Source organism: Pelophylax lessonae (assembly GCF_965119305.1).
Source record: "Pelophylax lessonae genome assembly, chromosome: 6".
Lineage (NCBI taxonomy): Eukaryota > Metazoa > Chordata > Amphibia > Anura > Ranidae > Pelophylax > Pelophylax lessonae.
This window is the reverse complement of record NC_138773.1, coordinates 36,674,190-36,698,604: the sequence shown is the minus strand read 5'-3', so window position 1 is coordinate 36,698,604 and position 24,415 is coordinate 36,674,190. Positions and strand designations below refer to the sequence as shown.

The 24,415-nt window shown below is 41.7% G+C and overlaps 2 protein-coding genes across 2 annotated transcripts in view; both read left to right on the top strand.

Annotated features, from left to right (window-relative positions):
- Positions 1 to 24,415, top strand: part of LOC309557660 (uncharacterized protein) — a gene marked incomplete at its 3' end in the record, with an annotated part of 135,583 nt that overhangs the window by 91,516 nt on the left and 19,652 nt on the right. The gene's annotated exons all lie outside the window — the stretch shown is intronic.
- LOC309558141 (E3 ubiquitin-protein ligase TRIM39-like) overlaps positions 7,985 to 24,415 on the top strand; it is a gene marked incomplete at its 5' end in the record, with an annotated part of 91,699 nt that continues 75,268 nt past the window's right edge. The window contains one exon of the mRNA XM_082261142.1: positions 7,985 to 9,655. Coding sequence (XP_082117268.1) covers positions 7,985 to 9,655 — 1,671 coding nt within the window. The remainder of the gene's footprint in view (positions 9,656 to 24,415) is intronic.

Here is a 24,415-nt window from a genome sequence, read left to right as displayed (position 1 = left end):
CGCCCTAGGCAGCAGTGTGCCCTGGGCAGCTGCCTTGTTCGCCTAGCGGTACCGCTGGCCCTGTACCTGACGGAGTGCACTCTATCACCTATAAGGGGCCCCCCTTTGTCCTTGAATTAAGTGAGTCTCTTCCTGAGCAAGGCCTTGCTGGTCTTCACCGGCAGTCGGAGCTCAAATTATTCCAAGAATGATATTTCTTATCCAAAGGAGGAAACTTGTATCCAGGTTCTGACTAAAATAAACAGTATGATCCACTGTATGTATGTAGAGGTGGTCTCTTGGTTCACTACGCACTAGGCAGACTCAGCAGTATCCCATAGCAACCGCTCCGTTATCTCCTAGTTCTCACTGTAATTATACTGCATCACAGGCCCTCTCTCTGTGTCTGTGAGCTGCAATGGGATATCTCTCACCCAATTCCTGAGTACTTCTCTAAAGCAATCCTCCGCACTGGGCCGGTCACTCCTCCGCAATGTTTGCTACCATGTTTGCTACCACTCGCAGGTGTTGTCACTCTGTATGAATCACTTCTCAGTGACCTTCACCACCTCTTGCAAGTGTCTCCGCACTAGGCCTCAGTCTCGATCCCTGCAGCGGGTCTCCGGCTCTGTCCACCTCACACGCGCTCACCGAGGCCAGAGAGCGAATCTCAGACCCCGCCCCTTATTTATAGACCTCCCCACAATCCCCTGTGGGATCCGCGGCTCCCTGGGAGTATAGTTCCATCCGTCTATTCCACACAGTCTTCATCCTCCACCGGACCATATATCCCATAATCAAATGCGCTACTCTTCAGGAGAACCTCAGAACGAACAGCAAACTTAACCTGCTGCCATCCGCGCTACAGCCTATATACGGCTGCAGCGCGGACTCGAATTTTCGGGAGGCCGTTTTTAAACGGCCTCCAGTGACACACCCCCCCGCGCGCTCCCGCGAGCGCGCAGCGGGGAAAATCTGTGTCGGCCGTGTCCCTTGGACACGGCCGATCACAGATCGTGGTGAATGGCCAATCACAGCGGCCATTCACCACGTGATCGGGCCGTCCAATGAGCGATGATCTCATATGTAAACATATGAGATCATCTCTCATCGCCCGCGCTCCTTCCTCACACAGAGCCTGCAGTGTGAGGAAGGAGGGGGAGCCTCACAGCGCTGGTGACACACAGCGATGTAATCAGGGCACTGATCACCAGTGCCCTGATTACTAAAAGGTAAAAACATACACACAGTGCCCCCCCATCAGTGCCCACAGTGCCCGCCATCAGTGCCCCATCAATGCCCACAATCAGTGCCCATAGTGCTGCCAGTCAGTGCCCATCAGTGCCTGCTCATCTAGGCACTGATGAGCACTGACTGGCAGCACTATGGGCACTGAGTGTGGGTACTGATGGTGCTGCCCATCAGTGCCGCTCATCAGTGCCACCCGTCAGTGTCCAGTGCCATCCGCCAGTGCCCATCAGTGCCGCCTGTCAGTGCCCAGCAGTGCCACCTCTCAGTGCCCAGCAGTGCCGCCTATCAGTGCTCATCGGTGCCGCCTATCAGTGCCGCCTATCAGTGCTCATCAGTGCGGCATATTAGTACCTCCTCATCAGTGCCCATAAGTGCCACCTCATCAGTGCCCATCAGTGCAGCCTATCAGTGCCCATCAGTGCCGCCTCATCAGCGCACATCAGTGAAGGAGAAAAATTTATTTTCAAAATTTACTCGCAGAAAAAGACCTATAAGGGGCCCCCCTTTGTCCTTGAATTAAGTGAGTCTCTTCCTGAGCAAGGCCTTGCTGGTCTTCACCGGCAGTCAGAGCTCAAATCATTCCAAGAATGAGATTTCTTATCCAAAGGAGGAAACTTGTATCCAGGTTCTGACTAAAATAAACAGTATGATCCACTGTATGTATGTAGAGGTGGTCTCTTGGTTCACTACGCACTAGGCAGACTCAGCAGTATCCCATAGCAACCGCTCCGTTATCGCCTAGTTCTCACTGTAATTATACTGCATCACAGGTCCTCTCTCTGTGTCTGTGAGCTGCAATGGGATATCTCTCACCCAATTCCTGAGTACTTCTCTAAAGCAATCCTCCGCACTGGGCCGGTCACTCCTCCGCAATGTTTGCCACCATGTTTGCTACCACTCGCAGGTGTTGTCACTCTGTATGAATCACTTCTCAGTGACCTTCACCACCTCTCGCAAGTGTCTCCGCACTAGGCCTCAGTCTCGATCCCTGCAGCGGGTCTCTGGCTCTGTCCACCTCACACGCGCTCACCGAGGCCAGAGAGCGAATCTCAGACCCCGCCCCTTATTTATAGACCTCCCCACAATCCCCCGTGGGACCTGCGGCTCCCTGGGAGTATAGTTCCATCCGTCCATTCCACACAGTCTTCATCCTCCACCGGACCACATATCCCATAATCCAATGCGCTACTCTTCAGGAGAACCTCAGAATGAACAGCAAACTTAAAGAAACAGTACATCAGCCTCAACCATGCTGGTAGCGATTTCCTCACTTGGCTACACTATTTAAAAAGTGCTGCGCATTCAAATGTGGATAAGTATAACTGAGTGCTGAAATCAATCAATAAATATATGCAAAGAAATATATATATATATAATGAACAGGTACCCTCACTGTGTGGATAACCATAAATAAAAGTGCTCTAATCAGATATGATCTGAGGTATAATGAAAGCAATCTGAAGCACTAAACTGTGTGAGAGTGCACACAGCGTGCAAAGATATCCAAACAATTGTGTCTTGTTGATTAAAAAACATGTATAATAAAATTAACTGGTTAAAAATAAAGACTACATAATAGTGACTGCGTCCCAACAACAGTATGATAAGGCTGCGACAATAAGTGACAGTGTCTCAAGCGTGCATCCGAGCCCCCACTGTCAGATAATTTCCAATCCCAGTCACTCTGCCAACACCTGATAAAATGTTCCACTGTTGCAATACTATGAATTGATTATACGTGGTATTCCTCCTCCTTAAGGTATAAGCTCACCTGAGTTGGTGTAATCTCGCATTTGGGTTTAAATCCAGCTCTGATTTCCACTGTGTATTCCTGGGTGATCTCCTCTAAATTTGTGGGCTGGGATGTGAATTCTGTTGCAGGTGAAATTATTATGTCAACCTGGATCCTCTCCTATGGGTCCTTTCACATGAACGATCCGATCAGATCCATCTGTCAGTTTTTCGGGCGGATCTGATCGGATCCTCCATGCATGCCTATGGGGCAGCGGATGTCAGCGGAGACATGTCCACTGACACCCGCTGCTATCTGCTTCCGATCCTGTCTGTGAAATCCGGAGGGATGGAAACCCTATTTTCCATCTGTTCAGCGGATCGGATGAGAACAGACAGGTGGTCCTTTCTCATCGGATTCCCCCATAGAGGACAGCGGGGATCTGACAGCTCCATCTCAGCACACAGAGTGGAGACAGAGCTGTCATCTGCCTGCTCGGCGGGGATCGGCGGTTCGATCCCTCGCTGAGCAGAGAACAGACCTCGTTGGACGGCACATTGTGTAAAAGGAGCCTTAAGCCTTGTACACACGATCAGATTATCGAACGATCTTTTGTCCATTTTTTGTTGCATGCTAGTCTCGTATGGAAAGTGAAGAGGTTACTTTCATAAGAAAATTCCCATACGACAGAATTCTACTTCAGAAGAGATGTTATGAGTTAAATATGTTTTCTGAGCATGCCTAGTCTTGCTCTTACGTTTTTTTACGGACGAAAACTGTACTAATTTAACTAAAATCGGACGCTGTGTTGATGTACGATAAAAACTTTCTAGCCTGAACATCCAGTTTTTGTCATCCAAACAATCGTAATCGGCTGTCGAAAGCACCATACTAACGATCCAAAAATCGGCAGATTGTTCCTCGGACTAAATTTTACTTCCGATTTTCGTATCCTCTGTACGGGCCTTCAGTGATCGGGATATTTTCCTCCAGAGTGTAAACTCCAAATTGCCAGGTGTCCCTCCGCAATTCACATGAGAAAAGAAAAGAGGGAAGGGCCAGCTATTGTCGGTGAACATTGTATCAAACAGTGAAGGAATTGGATACAATTGCTAGCGGCGGTATTTTTCAATTTATCTTTCACGGAGCTCGTCAATCGCTTTTTATAGACTGGTGCACTACCGCACCAGAATCATGTGAGTCATTTTAAATGATTTTAATAATAATTTGCACCATGGATTCTTGCACTTTCTTTTCTCATGTGAATTGCAGAGAGTGACAGCTGGTAATTGGGAGTTTACACTCTGGAGGAAAATATCCTGATCACTAAGGAGAGGATCCAGGTTGACATATTAATTTCACCTGCAACAGAATTCACATCCCAGCCCACAAATCGGAGGAGATCACCCAGGAATACACAGTGGAAATCGGAGCTGGATTCAAACCCAAACGCAAGATTACACCAACTCAGGTGAGTTTATAACCTAAGGAGGAGGAATACCACGTATAATCAATTCATAGTATTGCAACAGTGGAACATTTTATCGGGCGTTGGCAGAGTGACTGGGATTGGAAATTATCTGACAGTGGGGCTCAGATGCACGATTGAGACACTGTCACTTAGAGCCGGTTCACACTACTCCGACTTGGGACGCGACTTGTGTGCCCTCAAGTCGCTCCAAGTCTCTTGTCATTACAAATTCAATGTAAATGAATGAGGCCCCTTTCACACTTGTGCGACTTGTCATGCGATTTGGGACTGCAAAATCGCATGACAAGTCATTCTCCATTATTTCCAATGAGTACCATTCATATCTGTGCGACTTCAAAGTAGTCCCTGCACTACTTTGGCACGATTTTGAAGCATTTTAAGGCCAAAGACATTCAAGCCCAGTCAAACTCGCGTCAAAATCGCGCTACTTTGAAGTCGCACAAGTGTGAAAGGGGCCTGAGAGTCGTCTTTATGCACTATTGAAGTCGCTCCGACTTCAGAAAAGGTTCCTGTACTACTTGAAGGCGACCTCTATCCGACTTGTGCACATAGACTTTAATGGGAGTCGCCTCTAAGTCGGATCCTTATCTATTTTCAAGCGAATGTGATCAGACTTTCCAGGAAGAAGAAAAAGATTAGCCAGGCATTCCCCACAGACAAAGTCGCCTATCATTTAATGCCCCGTACACACGCATCGATTATTGGCCGGGAATTTTCGGCCAACGTCCGATCGGCCGTTTTTTCGGCTTGTTAGTATGATGCTTCCGACAACCGACTCCGGCTTTTCGGCCGAAAAAAATCTGGTGTGCAGGCTAAAAAATTTTTGTTGGCCAACAACACAACGGCCGATTTTCCGTCAGTCAGTACAGATTTCGGCAGACAGAAATCTGATTAGCAAGACTGGGCATGCTCAGAGAAGAAAAAACACAAAGGAAGTAAACCAACACATGACATCACTTCTGAAGTAGGTTTTTGTTGGCCGAGAAAAATTGTGTGCAGTCTAGGCACATTCCAACCAACAAAACACCACTCTGGACAAAAGTCAGACGATCGGTCGGCCAATAATCGTTGCGTGTGTACGAGGCATAAGTCTCTTGCAAGTCTCTGCTAAAAAGTCGCTCCTTCATGGGGTGACTTTCTGGTCGTGGTAGTGCGAACCGACTCTTATTGTCGCAGCCTTGTCACACTGTTGCTCATGATTGTTCAGTTGTTGGAACGCAGTCACTATTATGTAGTCTTTATTTTTAACCAGTTAATTTTATTATACATGTTTTTTGATCAACAAGACACAATTGTTTGGATATCTTTGCACGCTGTGTGCACTCTCACACAGTTTAGTGCTTCGCATTGCTTTCATTATACTTCAGATCATATCTGATTAGAGCACTTTTATTTATGGTTATCCACACAGTGAGCCCCCGTTCACACTGGGGCGACCTGTCAGGCGACCTGGTCGCCTGACAGGTCGCCTTGCATTAAGAAGCTATGGACCCGTTCTAATAGGAGCAACACAAGTCGCTCCGACTTAGAAAAAGGGTCCGGAGCTTCTTTGGGGCGACCCGGAGCGACCTGCATAGACTTCAATGTTATGAAGTCTGTGTCGGCCGCTCCGAGGTCGTGGCGCGAGCAACACGCCGCAACCTGTGAGGTCGCCCCGGGAAGTAGCGTCGCCCCAGTGTGAACGGGGCCTGAGGGTACCTGTTTATTATATATATATATATATATATATATATATTTCTTTGCATATATTTATTTATTGATTTCAGCACTCAGTTATATTTATCCACATTTGAATGCGCAGCACTTTTTAACCACTTTCAGACCGGAGGATTTTCCCCCCTAATGACCAGGCACTATTTTGCGATTCGGCACTGCGTTATTTTAATGGATAATTGCTTGGTCGTGCGACGCTGTACCTAAATAAAATTTACGTCCTTTTTTTCCTACAAATGGAGCTTTCTTTTGGTGGTATTTGATCACCTGTGCAGTTTTTTTTTTTTTGCGCTATAAACAAAAAAAGAGCGACAATTTTACAAAAAAACACAATATTTTTCACATTCTGCTATATAACATTCCAAAAAAAATAATTAAAAATCAAAATTTTTTTAACATTTTAGGCCAATTTGTTTTCTGCTACATATTTTTGGTAAAAAAAAATTGCAATAAGCGTATTTTGATTGGTTTGCGCAAAAGTTATCGCGTCTACTAACTACAGGAAAGATTCATGTCATTTTTATTGGGTTTTTTTCACTAGTAATGGCGGTAATCTGCGTTTTTTTTTTTTTTGCGGGACTGCGACATTGCGGTGGACAGATCGGACCCCTAACTGACATTTTTTGCCACTTTTGGGGATACCAGTGACATTACTACAGTAATCAGTGCTAAAAATATGCACTGTTACTGTAATAATGACACTGGCTGGGAAGGGGCTAACATTGTTGGTGATCAAGGGGTTAAATGTAAGACTAGGGAGTGATTCTAACTGTGGGGGGGGGGGGGTTGGGCTTGTGAGATGAACACAGAGATATGTGATCCTATATAGCAGGATCTTATAGTCTCTGTGATCATCCGAGGGAGAAGGACGGACGGCTGTGTTTACATCAGCCGACCATCCTTCTCTCTTAGCGAGGGGAGATCGAGAGTGTCAGGTGGCAATCGGAGCCGTCTGACAAACGCGCCGGCTTCCCCGCTGACGATCGGTGGCGCGCGCTCGCCCCTAGCTCCTCCCAGGCAAATGACGTACTGATACGTGGTTTTGCCTGGGAGAGCCAGCTTGTAGACATGTGTATATACAGTATACGGTCGGCAAGTGGTTAAATAGATTCAGTATTTCAGCACTTACCTGAAGGGAAGTGATCAGTGCGAGTTGCTTCACCTGATCGCTCTTCACATAGTAGCTCACGGGATCACACATTATATTGTTTAGAAAGCCTTGCATAATGCCATAGAACTACATGTACCAGCATGCATGCTGTTCTTTGGGAATCGGGGAGACAGATCTGCAGTATTGCTGACACAGAACTTATTTTTTACCCATTCATACCTACGGTTGTGTAGTATACACATTTCAAATAGTTATGGCACCAGGATGGGTCTGAATGCATCTATGATGGAATCCGCATTCTTGGCTGAGACAACCAGATGGGGATCCCTGTTTTTTAAAAACGTGACCTTTATTTGAGTCCAATTAATTAAATTATCACATGGTTAAAAAAAAAAAAAAGATAATTATCCTTGTGTTTTCAACCTTTGTAAATAGTCCAGGACACAGAGAATGGATGTAATTTATTATTTGGTCAATGTTTCCTAACAGCCTCAAAAATATAATGGAGCAAATTTTTTCCTCCAATGGAAAACTGTGAGTCACAGATAAGCAATTTATTCTTTGCACATTCCTTTCTATATCAGACAACAAGTAAAAATCACTTGCTTTAGGTTCTCTCTGTCCTCCGTAGGGGTTAACTAGTCAAGACTCCGCCCTCTTTATGAAAACAGATTTTTAGTTTCGTTTCCTCTTCCCTGCTCTAGGAATGGCGTCTGCTGCTCTAGGAGAGGAGCTGAGCTGCTCCATCTGTCTGAACCTTTATACGGAGCCGGTGTCACTGAGATGTGGACACAACTTCTGCCGGGATTGTATTGTGACTGTTCTGGATACACAGGAAAGGTCCGGAGTTTATTCCTGTCCGGAGTGCAGAGAGGAGTATGTAGAGCGTCCTACTCTGGAGAAGAACAGGAAGCTGTGTAACATTGTGGAAAACTTCAGATCTACACAACAAAAGGAAGAGAAAAGTGAGATCCTCTGTACGTATTGTGTGGATTCTCCAGTGGCCGCTATCAAGACTTGTCTTCATTGTGAGACTTCTATGTGTGATAAACATCTGACAGCCCACAACAGGGCAGTGGACCATGTGTTGGTGGAACCCACCTCATCCTTCGGAAGTAAAAAATGCTCCATCCACAAGGAACTTCTGAAGTTTTACTGCTCTGAGGATGCCGTCTGTCTATGTGTGTCCTGCTGTCTGGTCGGGAAACATAAAGGACATGAAGTGGAACTTCTGGAAGAGGCTTTGGAGAAAAAGAAAGAGAAACTAAATAATGCTCTAAGAAATTTGACAACAACAAAAGAGACAACTGAAAAGGAAATTCAGAGTCTACAGGACCAGAAGAGAAAAGTGCAAGAAAAAGCAGATGATGAGAAGAAGAGAGTCACGGCCCTGTTTGAGGATATCAGGAGACAGCTGGAGATCCAGGAACAGAGAGTGCTGAGTGAGATCTCCAGTCAGGTAGAGGAGGTTTCACAATCCGTAATTGATATCATTAAACAGTTGGAGATACGGAAGGATGAGCTGTCCAGGCAAATTGGTCACATTGAGAAGTTGTGTAACATGACCGACCCAATAACTGTCCTACAAGATCAGGAATCAGATACTGATGAAGTCCTTCAAGATCAAGAATCGGATACTGATGAAGTCCTCCAAGATCAGGAATCGGATACTGATGAAGTCCCTCAAGATCAGGAAACAGGCACAGGTGACCAGAATGTGGATGAATCTTCTGTTCCTGATCTGGATGATTTTATGATCTCTCTTTTGTTGCACAGATCTATAACTGATATTACCACTAATATGCAATTAAAAAGCAACTTCTATATACAGGATGCAACTGATCTGCTCCTGGATGAAAAAACTGCCAGTAATTATGTGGCTTTATCCGATGACCTGAGAACAGCATCCGACTCTGAAACACAAACGTTTAGACAAAAATTACCACCGAGATTTACAACATACAATCAGGTGATGAGTATGGAGAGTTTTTCCCATGGGAGACATTACTGGGAAGTGGAGGTTGGTGACTGTGGGGACTGGGATGTGGCTGTTTGCTATCCCAGTATAAAGAGAGTCGGAGAGAAGTCTGGTATTGGGTGTAATAACAAGTCCTGGAGTTTTGGCATATGTGGAAATAAATATTCATGTGAACATGACTTTCAATTGCTGGAGTTAAACATTGAGTCTCCTGTGCAGAGATTGGGAATATATTTGGATTATGAAGGTGGCCATCTGTCCTTCTACCAGCTGAGTGACTCCATCAGACACCTCCACACCTTCACCGCCACCTTCACCGAACCCCTCCATGCTGCCTTCTATGTGCATTCTGGAGCCTGGGTAAAGATCATACCTCCAGTGTTTTCTATAAAACCATAATTTTCAACATATTATTTTTTCTATCATTTTGTCATCAATACAAATAAGAGTGTAAAATAATTTTGGGAATAGTAACAGTTGGGACAATTAAAATGAGCACTAAATTAAGAACATAAATCAACATGACTTGAAAAGAAATCCTAAAACAAAACATTTAGAATGATACATGCCCATATCTCCTTCTTATTCCAGGTATAGAGAGCTCCTCTTATACAAGACAGAATTCTATGATATGATGGTGTCGGGTTGTCCCTACTGATTTTATTGGTTGATGTTAAAGATGATATGAGGACTTTTTGTTGTTTAGAATGAAGTAGGGAAGGATTAGAACATTTTTTAGATTTTATTTGCTGTCCATGTCCCCTCTGGAGAGATCCACCCTTTCCATCTAGTGAACATTGTTACTGATGACAAATCCAAAATTGTATTGTTAGATCTAAACAGAAATGGATGGGAAATCTTCCAATGGGGACACCTGTACCAGTTGCCACTGTCTTAGGCCCCTTTCACACGAGCGATCCGATCAGATATGCCTGTCAGTTTTTTAGGCAGATCTGATCGGATCCCCTATGCATCCCTATGGGGCAGCGGATGTCAGCAGAGACACCTCCGCTGACACCCGCTGCCATCTGTATCCGATCCTGTCCGTGAAATCCGGACGGATGGAAACCCTATTTTCCATCCGTCCAGGGAATCGGATCGGATCGGATGAGAGTGGACAGGCGGTCCGCTCTCATCCGATTCCCCCATAGAGATGCATGGGGCTCTGACACCTCCCTCTCTGCACACAGAGTGGAGAGGGAGATGTCACCTGCCTGCTCAGCGGGGATCTGTGTATCGAAAGAGCCCTAAGAGTACATTTCCCCTTAAATTTGGAGAGAATTTTTTATACTTTCTGTTGTATCTCTGAAAAATAAAATAAAAAGAAACCCATTATATTTCTAGGATACAGGAAACAAGAACTGCCACTGCAAAAGAGGCATGTTTTATGGTTAAGTGCCCATTCACACTACCGCGACTTGTCAGGTGACTGGTCAGCCTGACAAGTCGTGGTCCATTGTGTGCTATGGGAACCGTTCTAATAGGAGCGATCAAGTCGCTCCGACTTAGAAAAAAGTTCCTGTACTACTTCGGGGCGACATCGGAGCGACTTGCATAGACATTCATTATATGAAGTCCGTGCAAGTCGCGCCGAAGTTGCGGTGCACGCGACTTTACAGGTCGCCCCCGAAGTCGTGCTGCGTTAGTCTGAACCGGCACTAAAAGCGGTGTACCAGACTCCTAGCCGAAATTATACCAATCACAACATCGAGATCATTGCAATTCACCATAACGGCAATGGATATTTCTGGCCAGGTGCAGATTGTATTTACCGACTAAGTGATCATTTCTCTTTACTCCCTCGATTCCGGCTACGGCCATTGAGGATGTGGGCAGCTGAAGCCGACCTGGCTTCATTTCCTGGATTTCGTGCAGCTGGCTACCCAGCATGCACCTCCTGATCTCGTGCCTGCGCAGCAATGTCACTGCGAGGCAGGCTTTGTTCCGGTCAATAAATCTCATGATTATATCCGCATTAGATGCCCAAAGACTTCTGGGTATCCCAGGAGTCAATGGGCCAGGCTGATGACGTAGTCGCCTAGGCTGCCGTGATCGGAAATAACAGCGGAGATTACTGAAAAAAAGGTACTTTCTCAAGAAATTTCACCATTTAAGCATCCAAACATTTCATCACTATGGGTGCGCATTACAATTTGGCTAATTACAAAAAAATTAGTGGAACTTCGCTTTAACCACTTTAAGACCGGAAGATTTTCCTGCTTAATGACCAGGCCCTATTTTGCGATTCGGCAATGCATTATTTTAACAGACAATTGCGTGGTCATGCGACGCTGTACCCAAATAAAATCTATGTCCTTTTTTTCCCACAAATAGAGCTTTCTTTTGGTGGTATTTGAGCACCTGTACGATTTTTATTTTTTGCGCTATAAACAAAAAAAGAGCGACAATTTTGAAAAAAAAAAATCAATATTTTTTTCACTTTCTGCTATCTGCTATATAACATTCCCCAAAAAAAAAGTAAAAATCAATTTTTTTTTAACATTTTAGGCCAATTTGTTTTCTGCTACATATTTTTGGCAAAAAAAAATCGCAATAAGCGCTTGCACAATAATAATAATAATAATAAGTATATAATATAATAAGGTTTGCGCAAAAGTTATTGGGTCTACTAACTACGGGAAAGATTTGTCATTTTTCTTGTTTTTTTTTTTTTTTTTTTTACTATTAATGGCGGTGATCTGCGTTGTTTTTTTTTTTTTTTTTTTGCGGGACTGTGACATTACGGTGGACAGATCGGACCCCTGACTGACATTTTTGACACTTTTTGGGGGTACCAGTGACATTACTACAGTAATCAGTGCTAAAAATGTGCACTGTTACTGTAATAATGACACTGGCAGGGAGGGGGTTAACACAGTAAGTGATCAATGGGTTATATGTGAGCCTAGGGGAGTGATTCTAACTGTGGGGGGGGTTGGGCTTGTGAGATGACCATAGAGACATGCGATCTTATATAGAAGGATCACATGGTCTCTGTGTTCATCTCCGGGAGATTACATCAGCTGTCCGTCCTTCTCTGTCAGCGGGGGGAGATCGCCGGTGTCAGGCGGCAACCGGAGCCACCTGACACCCGCACTAGCTTCCCCGCTGACGATCGGTGGCAGCGCACGCTCGCCCCCTAGCCTCCTTAGAGCGAGCGACTTAGAGCTACGTCGCTTTGCCAAGGAGCAGCTGCTTGCCGCAGTAAATCTGCGGCGGGTAGTCGTCAAGTGGTTAAGTTCAATCATTATATGTTTTGACTTCTTTGGTTCCTCCCCCCCCCCCCATCAACATGTCAATTAAAATTTCAAATAAAACATTCCATTTTCATTACATGACTGGGTCTCTGTGCTTCTCTATGCAATGCTGTAGATTCAATTTTCATGACATGACTGGGTCTCTGTGCTTCTCTATGCAATGCTGTAAACCAGGGGTGGGGAACCTTTTTTCTGCCGAGGGCCATTTGGGTATTTTTAATATCATTGGGGGGCCGTACAAAATTATCAAATGAGCCTGTTATATTTGGTCAAACATTTAATTAACTCACCGCTAATGTGATGGCTGCAACTGCTTCTCTTTGGTGAGGTGTGTGATGTTAGCTGGTAATGATGATGTTGCTACTGGCAACTGGTTTTCCAGGTTTGCCCCCCTTAATGCAGAGTGATTAGTGCCCCAATCAATGCAGAGTGATTAGTGCCCCCCATCAATGCAGAGCAATTAGAGCCCCCCATCAATGCAGAGCGATTAGTGCCCCCCATCAATGCAGAGCGATTAGTGCCCCCATCAATGCAGAGCGATTAGTGCCCCCATCAATGCAGAGCGATTAGTGCCCCCATCAATGCAGAGCGATTCGTGCCCCCCCCCATCAATGCAGAGCGATTCGTGCCCCCCCCCCATCAATGCAGAGCGATTCGTGCCCCATCAATGCAGAGGGATTAGTGCCCCCATCAATGCAGAGCGATTAGTGCCCCCATCAATGCAGAGCGATTCGTGCCCCCCCCCCATCAATGCAGAGCGATTCGTGCCCCCCCCCCATCAATGCAGAGCGATTCGTGCCCCATCAATGCAGAGGGATTAGTGCCCCCATCAATGCAGAGTGATTAGGGCCCAAATCAATGCAGAATGATTAGTGCCCCCCCATCAATGCAGTTATTAGTGCACCCATCAATGCAGAGTGATTAGTGCCCCCATCAATGCAGAGTGATTAGTGACCCCATCAATGCTGAGTGATTAGTGCCCCCCCCATCAATGCAGAGCGCATGGGGATTAGAGCGCTTCCTGATTACACACAGAGCAGGGTTCTTCTACTTACCCAGCGCGGGTGCTCTCATACGAAGTCAAGCCTCCTGGCCTCACCCTTATGATAGATGTCACCACTGTGCTGTCTATCATAGGTAAGAGGCGTGACTTTGTATGACAGCGGCCGCGCCAGGTAAGCAGAGGAACCCGCTCTGTGTGTAATCAGGAGGCGCTCCCCCTCCCCTCCGGAGGCAGCCCAATGGCAGGGCCGGATCAGATGGCTTCAGGGGCCGCATATGGCCCGCGGGCCGTAGGTTCCCCACCCCTGCTGTAAACCAAAGCAGGTGGGAGGATCCAGCAAGATGCCTGTACATAGCTGTCAGGAAATGTCACAGCACCCTGCCTCAATACTCTCGAGTCCTCACCTTGATGTAAAATATGGGCTGGCTCTTGGGTGGAGTTATGCAAATATCAAAATGCCTTGATAGGTGGATGTCAGTTGGGAGGAGTTGAAGTTTCTAGGCAGGCTGTATTTGTTTGCAGACCTGTCCTAGGTAATATCCACACATGATGACAGTCAGGCTGAGCAGGAATGAGCTGGATTATACTGGACACCCTCCAGCCCAGAAATATGGAGGGATCTCTGACTTGTTACAGCTTCTAATGAACACTGTAAGGAGCTATGGATGACTATGGATGACTATGGATGATTATGGATGACTATGGATGATTATGGATCATTATGGATGACTATGGATGACTATGGATGATTATGGATGACTATGGATGACTATGGATGACTATGGATGATTATGGATGACTATGGATGACTATGGATGATTATGGATGACTATGGATGACTATGGATGACTATGGATGATTATGGATGACTATGGATGACTATGGATGATTATGGATGATTATGGATGACTATGGATGATTATGGATGACTATGGATGACTATGGATGATTATGGATGACTATGGATGACTATGGATGACTATGGATGACTATGGATGATTATGGATGACTATGGATGACTATGGATGATTATGGATGACTATGGATGACTATGGATGACTATGGATGATTATGGATGACTATGGATGACTATGGATGATTATGGATGACTATGGATGACTATGGATGATTATGGATGATTATGGATGATTATGGATGACTATGGATGATTATGGATGACTATGGATGACTATGGATGATTATGGATGATTATGGATGACTATGGATGATTATGGATGATTATGGATGACTATGGATGATTATGGATGATTATGGATGACTATGGATGATTATGGATGACTATGGATGACTATGGATGACTATGGATGATTATGGATGACTATGGATGATTATGGATGACTATGGATGACTATGGATGATTATGGATGATTATGGATGATTATGGATGACTATGGATGATTATGGATGACTATGGATGACTATGGATGACTATGGATGACTATGGATGATTATGGATGATTATGGATGATTATGGATGACTATGGATGATTATGGATGATTATGGATGACTATGGATGATTATGGATGATTATGGATGACTATGGATGACTATGGATGATTATGGATGACTATGGATGACTATGGATGACTATGGATGACTATGGATGATTATGGATTACTATGGATGATTATGGATGACTATGGATGACTATGGATGACTATGGATGACTATGGATGATTATGGATGACTATGGATGACTATGGATGATTATGGATGACTATGGATGACTATGGATGATTATGGATGACTATGGATGACTATGGATGATTATGGATGACTATGGATGACTATGGATGACTATGGATGATTATGGATGACTATGGATGACTATGGATGATTATGGATGACTATGGATGACTATGGATGACTATGGATGATTATGGATGACTATGGATGACTATGGATGATTATGGATGACTATGGATGACTATGGATGACTATGGATGATTATGGATGACTATGGATGACTATGGATGATTATGGATGACTATGGATGACTATGGATGATTATGGATGATTATGGATGATTATGGATGACTATGGATGATTATGGATGACTATGGATGACTATGGATGATTATGGATGATTATGGATGATTATGGATGACTATGGATGATTATGGATGATTATGGATGACTATGGATGATTATGGATGATTATGGATGACTATGGATGATTATGGATGACTATGGATGACTATGGATGATTATGGATGACTATGGATGATTATGGATGACTATGGATGACTATGGATGATTATGGATGATTATGGATGATTATGGATGATTATGGATGACTATGGATGACTATGGATGACTATGGATGATTATGGATGATTATGGATGACTATGGATGATTATGGATGATTATGGATGATTATGGATGACTATGGATGACTATGGATGATTATGGATGATTATGGATGACTATGGATGATTATGGATGATTATGGATGACTATGGATGACTATGGATGACTATGGATGATTATGGATGACTATGGATGACTATGGATGATTATGGATTACTATGGATGATTATGGATGACAATGGATGACTATGGATGATTATGGATGACTATGGATGATTATGGATGACTATGGATGACTATGGATGACTATGGATGATTATGGATGACTATGGATGACTATGGATGATTATGGATGACTATGGATGACTATGGATGATTATGGATGATTATGGATGACTATGGATGACTATGGATGACTATGGATGACTATGGATGACTATGGATGACTATGGATGACTATGGATGACTATGGATGATTATGGATGACTATGGATGACTATGGATGACTATGGATGACTATGGATGACTATGGATGACTATGGATGACTATGGATGATTATGGATGACTATGGATGATTATGGATGATTATGGATGACTATGGATGACTATGGATGACTATGGATGACTATGGATGATTATGGATGACTATGGATGACTATGGATGACTATGGATGATTATGGATGACTATGGATGATTATGGATGATTATGGATGACTATGGATGACTATGGATGACTATGGATGATTATGGATGACTATGGATGACTATGGATGACTATGGATGACTATGGATGACTATGGATGATTATGGATGACTATGGATGATTATGGATGATTATGGATGACTATGGATGATTATGGATGATTATGGATGATTATGGATGACTATGGATGACTATGGATGACTATGGATGACTATGGATGATTATGGATGACTATGGATGATTATGGATGATTATGGATGACTATGGATGACTATGGATGACTATGGATGACTATGGATGATTATGGATGACTATGGATGACTATGGATGACTATGGATGATTATGGATGACTATGGATGACTATGGATGACTATGGATGATTATGGATGACTATGGATGATTATGGATGACTATGGATGATTATGGATGACTATGGATGACTATGGATGATTATGGATGACTATGGATGACTATGGATGACTATGGATGACTATGGATGACTATGGATGACTATGGATGATTATGGATGACTATGGATGACTATGGATGACTATGGATGATTATGGATGACTATGGATGATTATGGATGACTATGGATGATTATGGATGACTATGGATGATTATGGATGACTATGGATGATTATGGATGACTATGGATGACTATGGATGACTATGGATGATTATGGATGACTATGGATGATTATGGATGATTATGGATGATTATGGATGATTATGGATGACTATGGATGACTATGGATGACTATGGATGATTATGGATGACTATGGATGATTATGGATGACTATGGATGATTATGGATGACTATGGATGATTATGGATGATTATGGATGATTATGGATGACTATGGATGACTATGGATGACTATGGATGACTATGGATGACTATGGATGATTATGGATGACTATGGATGACTATGGATGACTATGGATGACTATGGATGACTATGGATGACTATGGATGATTATGGATGATTATGGATGACTATGGATGACTATGGATGATTATGGATGATTATGGATGACTATGGATGACTATGGATGACTATGGATGATTATGGATGATTATGGATGACTATGGATGATTATGGATGACTATGGATGACTATGGATGACTATGGATGATTATGGATGACTATGGATGACTATGGATGATTATGGATGATTATGGATGACTATGGATGATTATGGATGACTATGGATGATTATGGATGACTATGGATGACTATGGATGATTATGGATGACTATGGATGATTATGGATGACTATGGATGACTATGGATGATTATGGATGACTATGGATGACTATGGATGACTATGGATGACTATGGATGATTATGGATGATTATGGATGACTATGGATGATTATGGATGACTATGGATGATTATGGATGATTATGGATGACTATGGATGATTATGGATGACTATGGATGACTATGGATGATTATGGATGACTATGGATGACTATGGATGACTATGGATGACTATGGATGATTATGGATGACTATGGATGACTATGGATGATTATGGATGACTATGGATGATTATGGATGATTATGGATGATTATGGATGACTATGGATGACTATGGATGATTATGGATGATTATGGATGATTATGGATGACTATGGATGATTATGGATGACTATGGATGATTATGGATGATTATGGATGACTATGGATGACTATGGATGATTATGGATGACTATGGATGATTATGGATGACTATGGATGACTATGGATGATTATGGATGACTATGGATGACTATGGATGATTATGGATGATTATGGATGACTATGGATGATTATGGATGATTATGGATGATTATGGATACCTATGGATGACTATGGATGATTATGGATGACTATGGATGATTATGGATGACTATGGATGACTATGGATGACTATGGATGACTATGGATGACTATGGATGATTATGGATGATTATGGATGACTATGGATGATTATGGATGACTATGGATGATTATGGATGACTATGGATGATTATGGATGATTATGGATGATTATGGATGACTATGGATGACTATGGATGACTATGGATGATTATGGATGATTATGGATGACTATGGATGATTATGGATGACTATGGATGATTATGGATGATTATGGATGACTATGGATGACTATGGATGACTATGGATGACTATGGATGATTATGGATGATTATGGATGATTATGGATGACTATGGATGATTATGGATGACTATGGATGACTATGGATGACTATGGATGATTATGGATGATTATGGATGACTATGGATGACTATGGATGACTATGGATGATTATGGATGACTATGGATGACTATGGATGATTATGGATGATTATGGATGATTATGGATGACTATGGATGATTATGGATGACTATGGATGACTATGGATGATTATGGATGACTATGGATGACTATGGATGACTATGGATGATTATGGATGACTATGGATGACTATGGATGATTATGGATGACTATGGATGACTATGGATGACTATGGATGACTATGGATGATTATGGATGATTATGGATGACTATGGATGACTATGGATGACTATGGATGACTATGGATGATTATGGATGATTATGGATGACTATGGATGACTATGGATGATTATGGATGACTATGGATGATTATGGATGACTATGGATGACTATGGATGACTATGGATGATTATGGATGACTATGGATGACTATGGATGACTATGGATGATTATGGATGATTATGGATGATTATGGATGACTATGGATGACTATGGATGACTATGGATGATTATGGATGATTATGGATGACTATGGATGATTATGGATGACTATGGATGACTATGGATGACTATGGATGATTATGGATGACTATGGATGATTATGGATGATTATGGATGACTATGGATGACTATGGATGATTATGGATGACTATGGATGATTATGGATGACTATGGATGACTATGGATGACTATGGATGATTATGGATGACTATGGATGACTATGGATGATTATGGATGACTATGGATGACTATGGATGACTATGGATGACTATGGATGATTATGGATGATTATGGATGACTATGGATGACTATGGATGACTATGGATGATTATGGATGACTATGGATGACTATGGATGATTATGGATGATTATGGATGATTATGGATGACTATGGATGATTATGGATGACTATGGATGACTATGGATGATTATGGATGACTATGGATGACTATGGATGACTATGGATGATTATGGATGACTATGGATGACTATGGATGATTATGGATGACTATGGATGACTATGGATGACTATGGATGACTATGGATGATTATGGATGATTATGGATGACTATGGATGACTATGGATGACTATGGATGACTATGGATGACTATGGATGATTATGGATGATTATGGATGACTATGGATGACTATGGATGATTATGGATGACTATGGATGATTATGGATGACTATGGATGACTATGGATGATTATGGATGATTATGGATGACTATGGATGACTATGGATGACTATGGATGACTATGGATGATTATGGATGATTATGGATGATTATGGATGACTATGGATGACTATGGATGACTATGGATGATTATGGATGATTATGGATGACTATGGATGATTATGGATGACTATGGATGACTATGGATGACTATGGATGATTATGGATGACTATGGATGATTATGGATGATTATGGATGACTATGGATGACTATGGATGATTATGGATGACTATGGATGATTATGGATGACTATGGATGACTATGGATGACTATGGATGATTATGGATGACTATGGATGACTATGGATGATTATGGATGACTATGGATGATAATTATTGGGATGGACTATGGATGATTTTGGCAATGACTATGGCTTCATTATGGATGGACTCAATGGGATGATATGGATGACTATGGATGATATGGATGACTATGGATGATTATGGATGACTATGGATGATTATGGATGACTATGGATGATTATGGATGACTATGGATGACTATGGATGACTATGGATGATTATGGATGACTATGGATGATTATGGATGACTATGGATGACTATGGATGACTATGGATGATATGGATGACTATGGATGATTATGGATGACTATGGATGACTATGGATGATTATGGATGACTATGGATGACTATGGATGACTATGGATATGGATGACTATGGATGATTATGGATGACTATGGATGATTATGGATGACTATGGATGATTATGGATGACTATGGATGATTATGGATGATTATGGATGACTATGGATGACTATGGATGACTATGGATGACTATGGATGATTATGGATGACTATGGATGACTATGGATGACTATGGATGACTATGGATGACTATGGATGACTATGGATGATTATGGATGATTATGGATGACTATGGATGACTATGGATGATTATGGATGACTATGGATGACTATGGATGATTATGGATGACTATGGATGACTATGGATGACTATGGATGATTATGGATGAATATGGATGATTATGGATGACTATGGATGACTATGGATGACTATGGATGATTATGGATGACTATGGATGATTATGGATGACTATGGATGACTATGGATGATTATGGATGACTATGGATGACTATGGATGACTATGGATGATTATGGATGATTATGGATGATTATGGATGACTATGGATGACTATGGATGACTATGGATGATTATGGATGACTATGGATGATTATGGATGACTATGGATGACTATGGATGATTATGGATGACTATGGATGATTATGGATGATTATGGATGATTATGGATGACTATGGATGACTATGGATCATTATGGATGACTATGGATGACTATGGATGACTATGGATGACTATGGATGATTATGGATGATTATGGATGACTATGGATGACTATGGATGACTATGGATGATTATGGATGATTATGGATGACTATGGATGACTATGGATGATTATGGATGACTATGGATGATTATGGATGACTATGGATGACTATGGATGATTATGGATGATTATGGATGACTATGGATGACTATGGATGACTATGGATGACTATGGATGATTATGGATGATTATGGATGATTATGGATGACTATGGATGACTATGGATGACTATGGATGACTATGGATGATTATGGATGACTATGGATGATTATGGATGACTATGGATGACTATGGATGACTATGGATGATTATGGATGACTATGGATGATTATGGATGATTATGGATGACTATGGATGACTATGGATGATTATGGATGACTATGGATGATTATGGATGACTATGGATGACTATGGATGACTATGGATGATTATGGATGACTATGGATGACTATGGATGATTATGGATGACTATGGATGATTATGGATGATTATGGATGATTATGGATGACTATGGATGATTATGGATGACTATGGATCATTATGGATGACTATGGATGATTATGGATGACTATGGATGACTATGGATGACTATGGATGATTATGGATGACTATGGATGATTATGGATGACTATGGATGATTATGGATGACTATGGATGATTATGGATGACTATGGATGACTATGGATGACTATGGATGATTATGGATGACTATGGATGATTATGGATGATTATGGATGACTATGGATGATTATGGATGATTATGGATGACTATGGATGATTATGGATGACTATGGATGACTATGGATGATTATGGATGACTATGGATGACTATGGATGACTATGGATGACTATGGATGATTATGGATGACTATGGATGATTATGGATGACTATGGATGATTATGGATGACTATGGATGATTATGGATGATTATGGATGACTATGGATGACTATGGATGACTATGGATGATTATGGATGATTATGGATGACTATGGATGACTATGGATGACTATGGATGACTATGGATGACTATGGATGACTATGGATGATTATGGATGATTATGGATGACTATGGATGACTATGGATGATTATGGATGACTATGGATGACTATGGATGATTATGGATGACTATGGATGACTATGGATGACTATGGATGATTATGGATGATTATGGATGACTATGGATGACTATGGATGACTATGGATGATTATGGATGACTATGGATGATTATGGATGACTATGGATGACTATGGATGATTATGGATGACTATGGATGATTATGGATGATTATGGATGATTATGGATGACTATGGATGACTATGGATCATTATGGATGACTATGGATGATTATGGATGACTATGGATGATTATGGATGACTATGGATGACTATGGATGATTATGGATGACTATGGATGACTCTGGATGATTATGGATGACTATGGATGACTATGGATGATTATGGATGACTATGGATGATTATGGATGATTATGGATGATTATGGATGACTATGGATGACTATGGATCATTATGGATGACTATGGATGATTATGGATGACTATGGATGATTATGGATGACTATGGATGACTATGGATGATTATGGATGACTATGGATGACTCTGGATGATTATGGATGACTATGGATGACTATGGATGACTATGGATGATTATGGATGATTATGGATGATTATGGATGACTATGGATGACTATGGATGACTATGGATGATTATGGATGATTATGGATGATTATGGATGACTTTGGATGACTATGGATGATTATGGATGACTATGGATGACTATGGATGACTATGGATGACTATGGATGATTATGGATGACTATGGATGACTATGGATGACTATGGATGACTATGGATGACTATGGATGATTATGGATGACTATGGATGATTATGGATGATTATGGATGACTATGGATGACTATGGATGATTATGGATGACTATGGATGATTATGGATGATTATGGATGACTATGGATGACTATGGATGATTATGGATGACTATGGATGATTATGGATGATTATGGATGACTATGGATGACTATGGATGACTATGGATGACTATGGATGACTATGGATGATTATGGATGACTATGGATGACTATGGATGACTATGGATGACTATGGATGATTATGGATGACTATGGATGACTATGGATGACTATGGATGATTATGGATGACTATGGATGACTATGGATGACTATGGATGATTATGGATGACTATGGATGACTATGGATGATTATGGATGATTATGGATGACTATGGATGACTATGGATGACTATGGATGACTATGGATGATTATGGATGACTATGGATGACTATGGATGACTATGGATGATTATGGATGACTATGGATGACTATGGATGATTATGGATGACTATGGATGACTATGGATGATTATGGATGACTATGGATGACTATGGATGACTATGGATGACTATGGATGACTATGGATGACTATGGATGATTATGGATGACTATGGATCATTATGGATGACTATGGATGATTATGGATGACTATGGATGATTATGGATGACTATGGATGATTATGGATGACTATGGATGATTATGGATGACTATGGATGATTATGGATGATTATGGATGACTATGGATGACTATGGATGACTATGGATGATTATGGATGACTATGGATGACTATGGATGACTATGGATGATTATGGATGACTATGGATGATTATGGATGATTATGGATGACTATGGATGACTATGGATGACTATGGATGACTATGGATGACTATGGATGACTATGGATGATTATGGATGACTATGGATGATTATGGATGACTATGGATGATTATGGATGACTATGGATGATTATGGATGACTATGGATCATTATGGATGACTATGGATGATTATGGATGACTATGGATGATTATGGATGACTATGGATGATTAT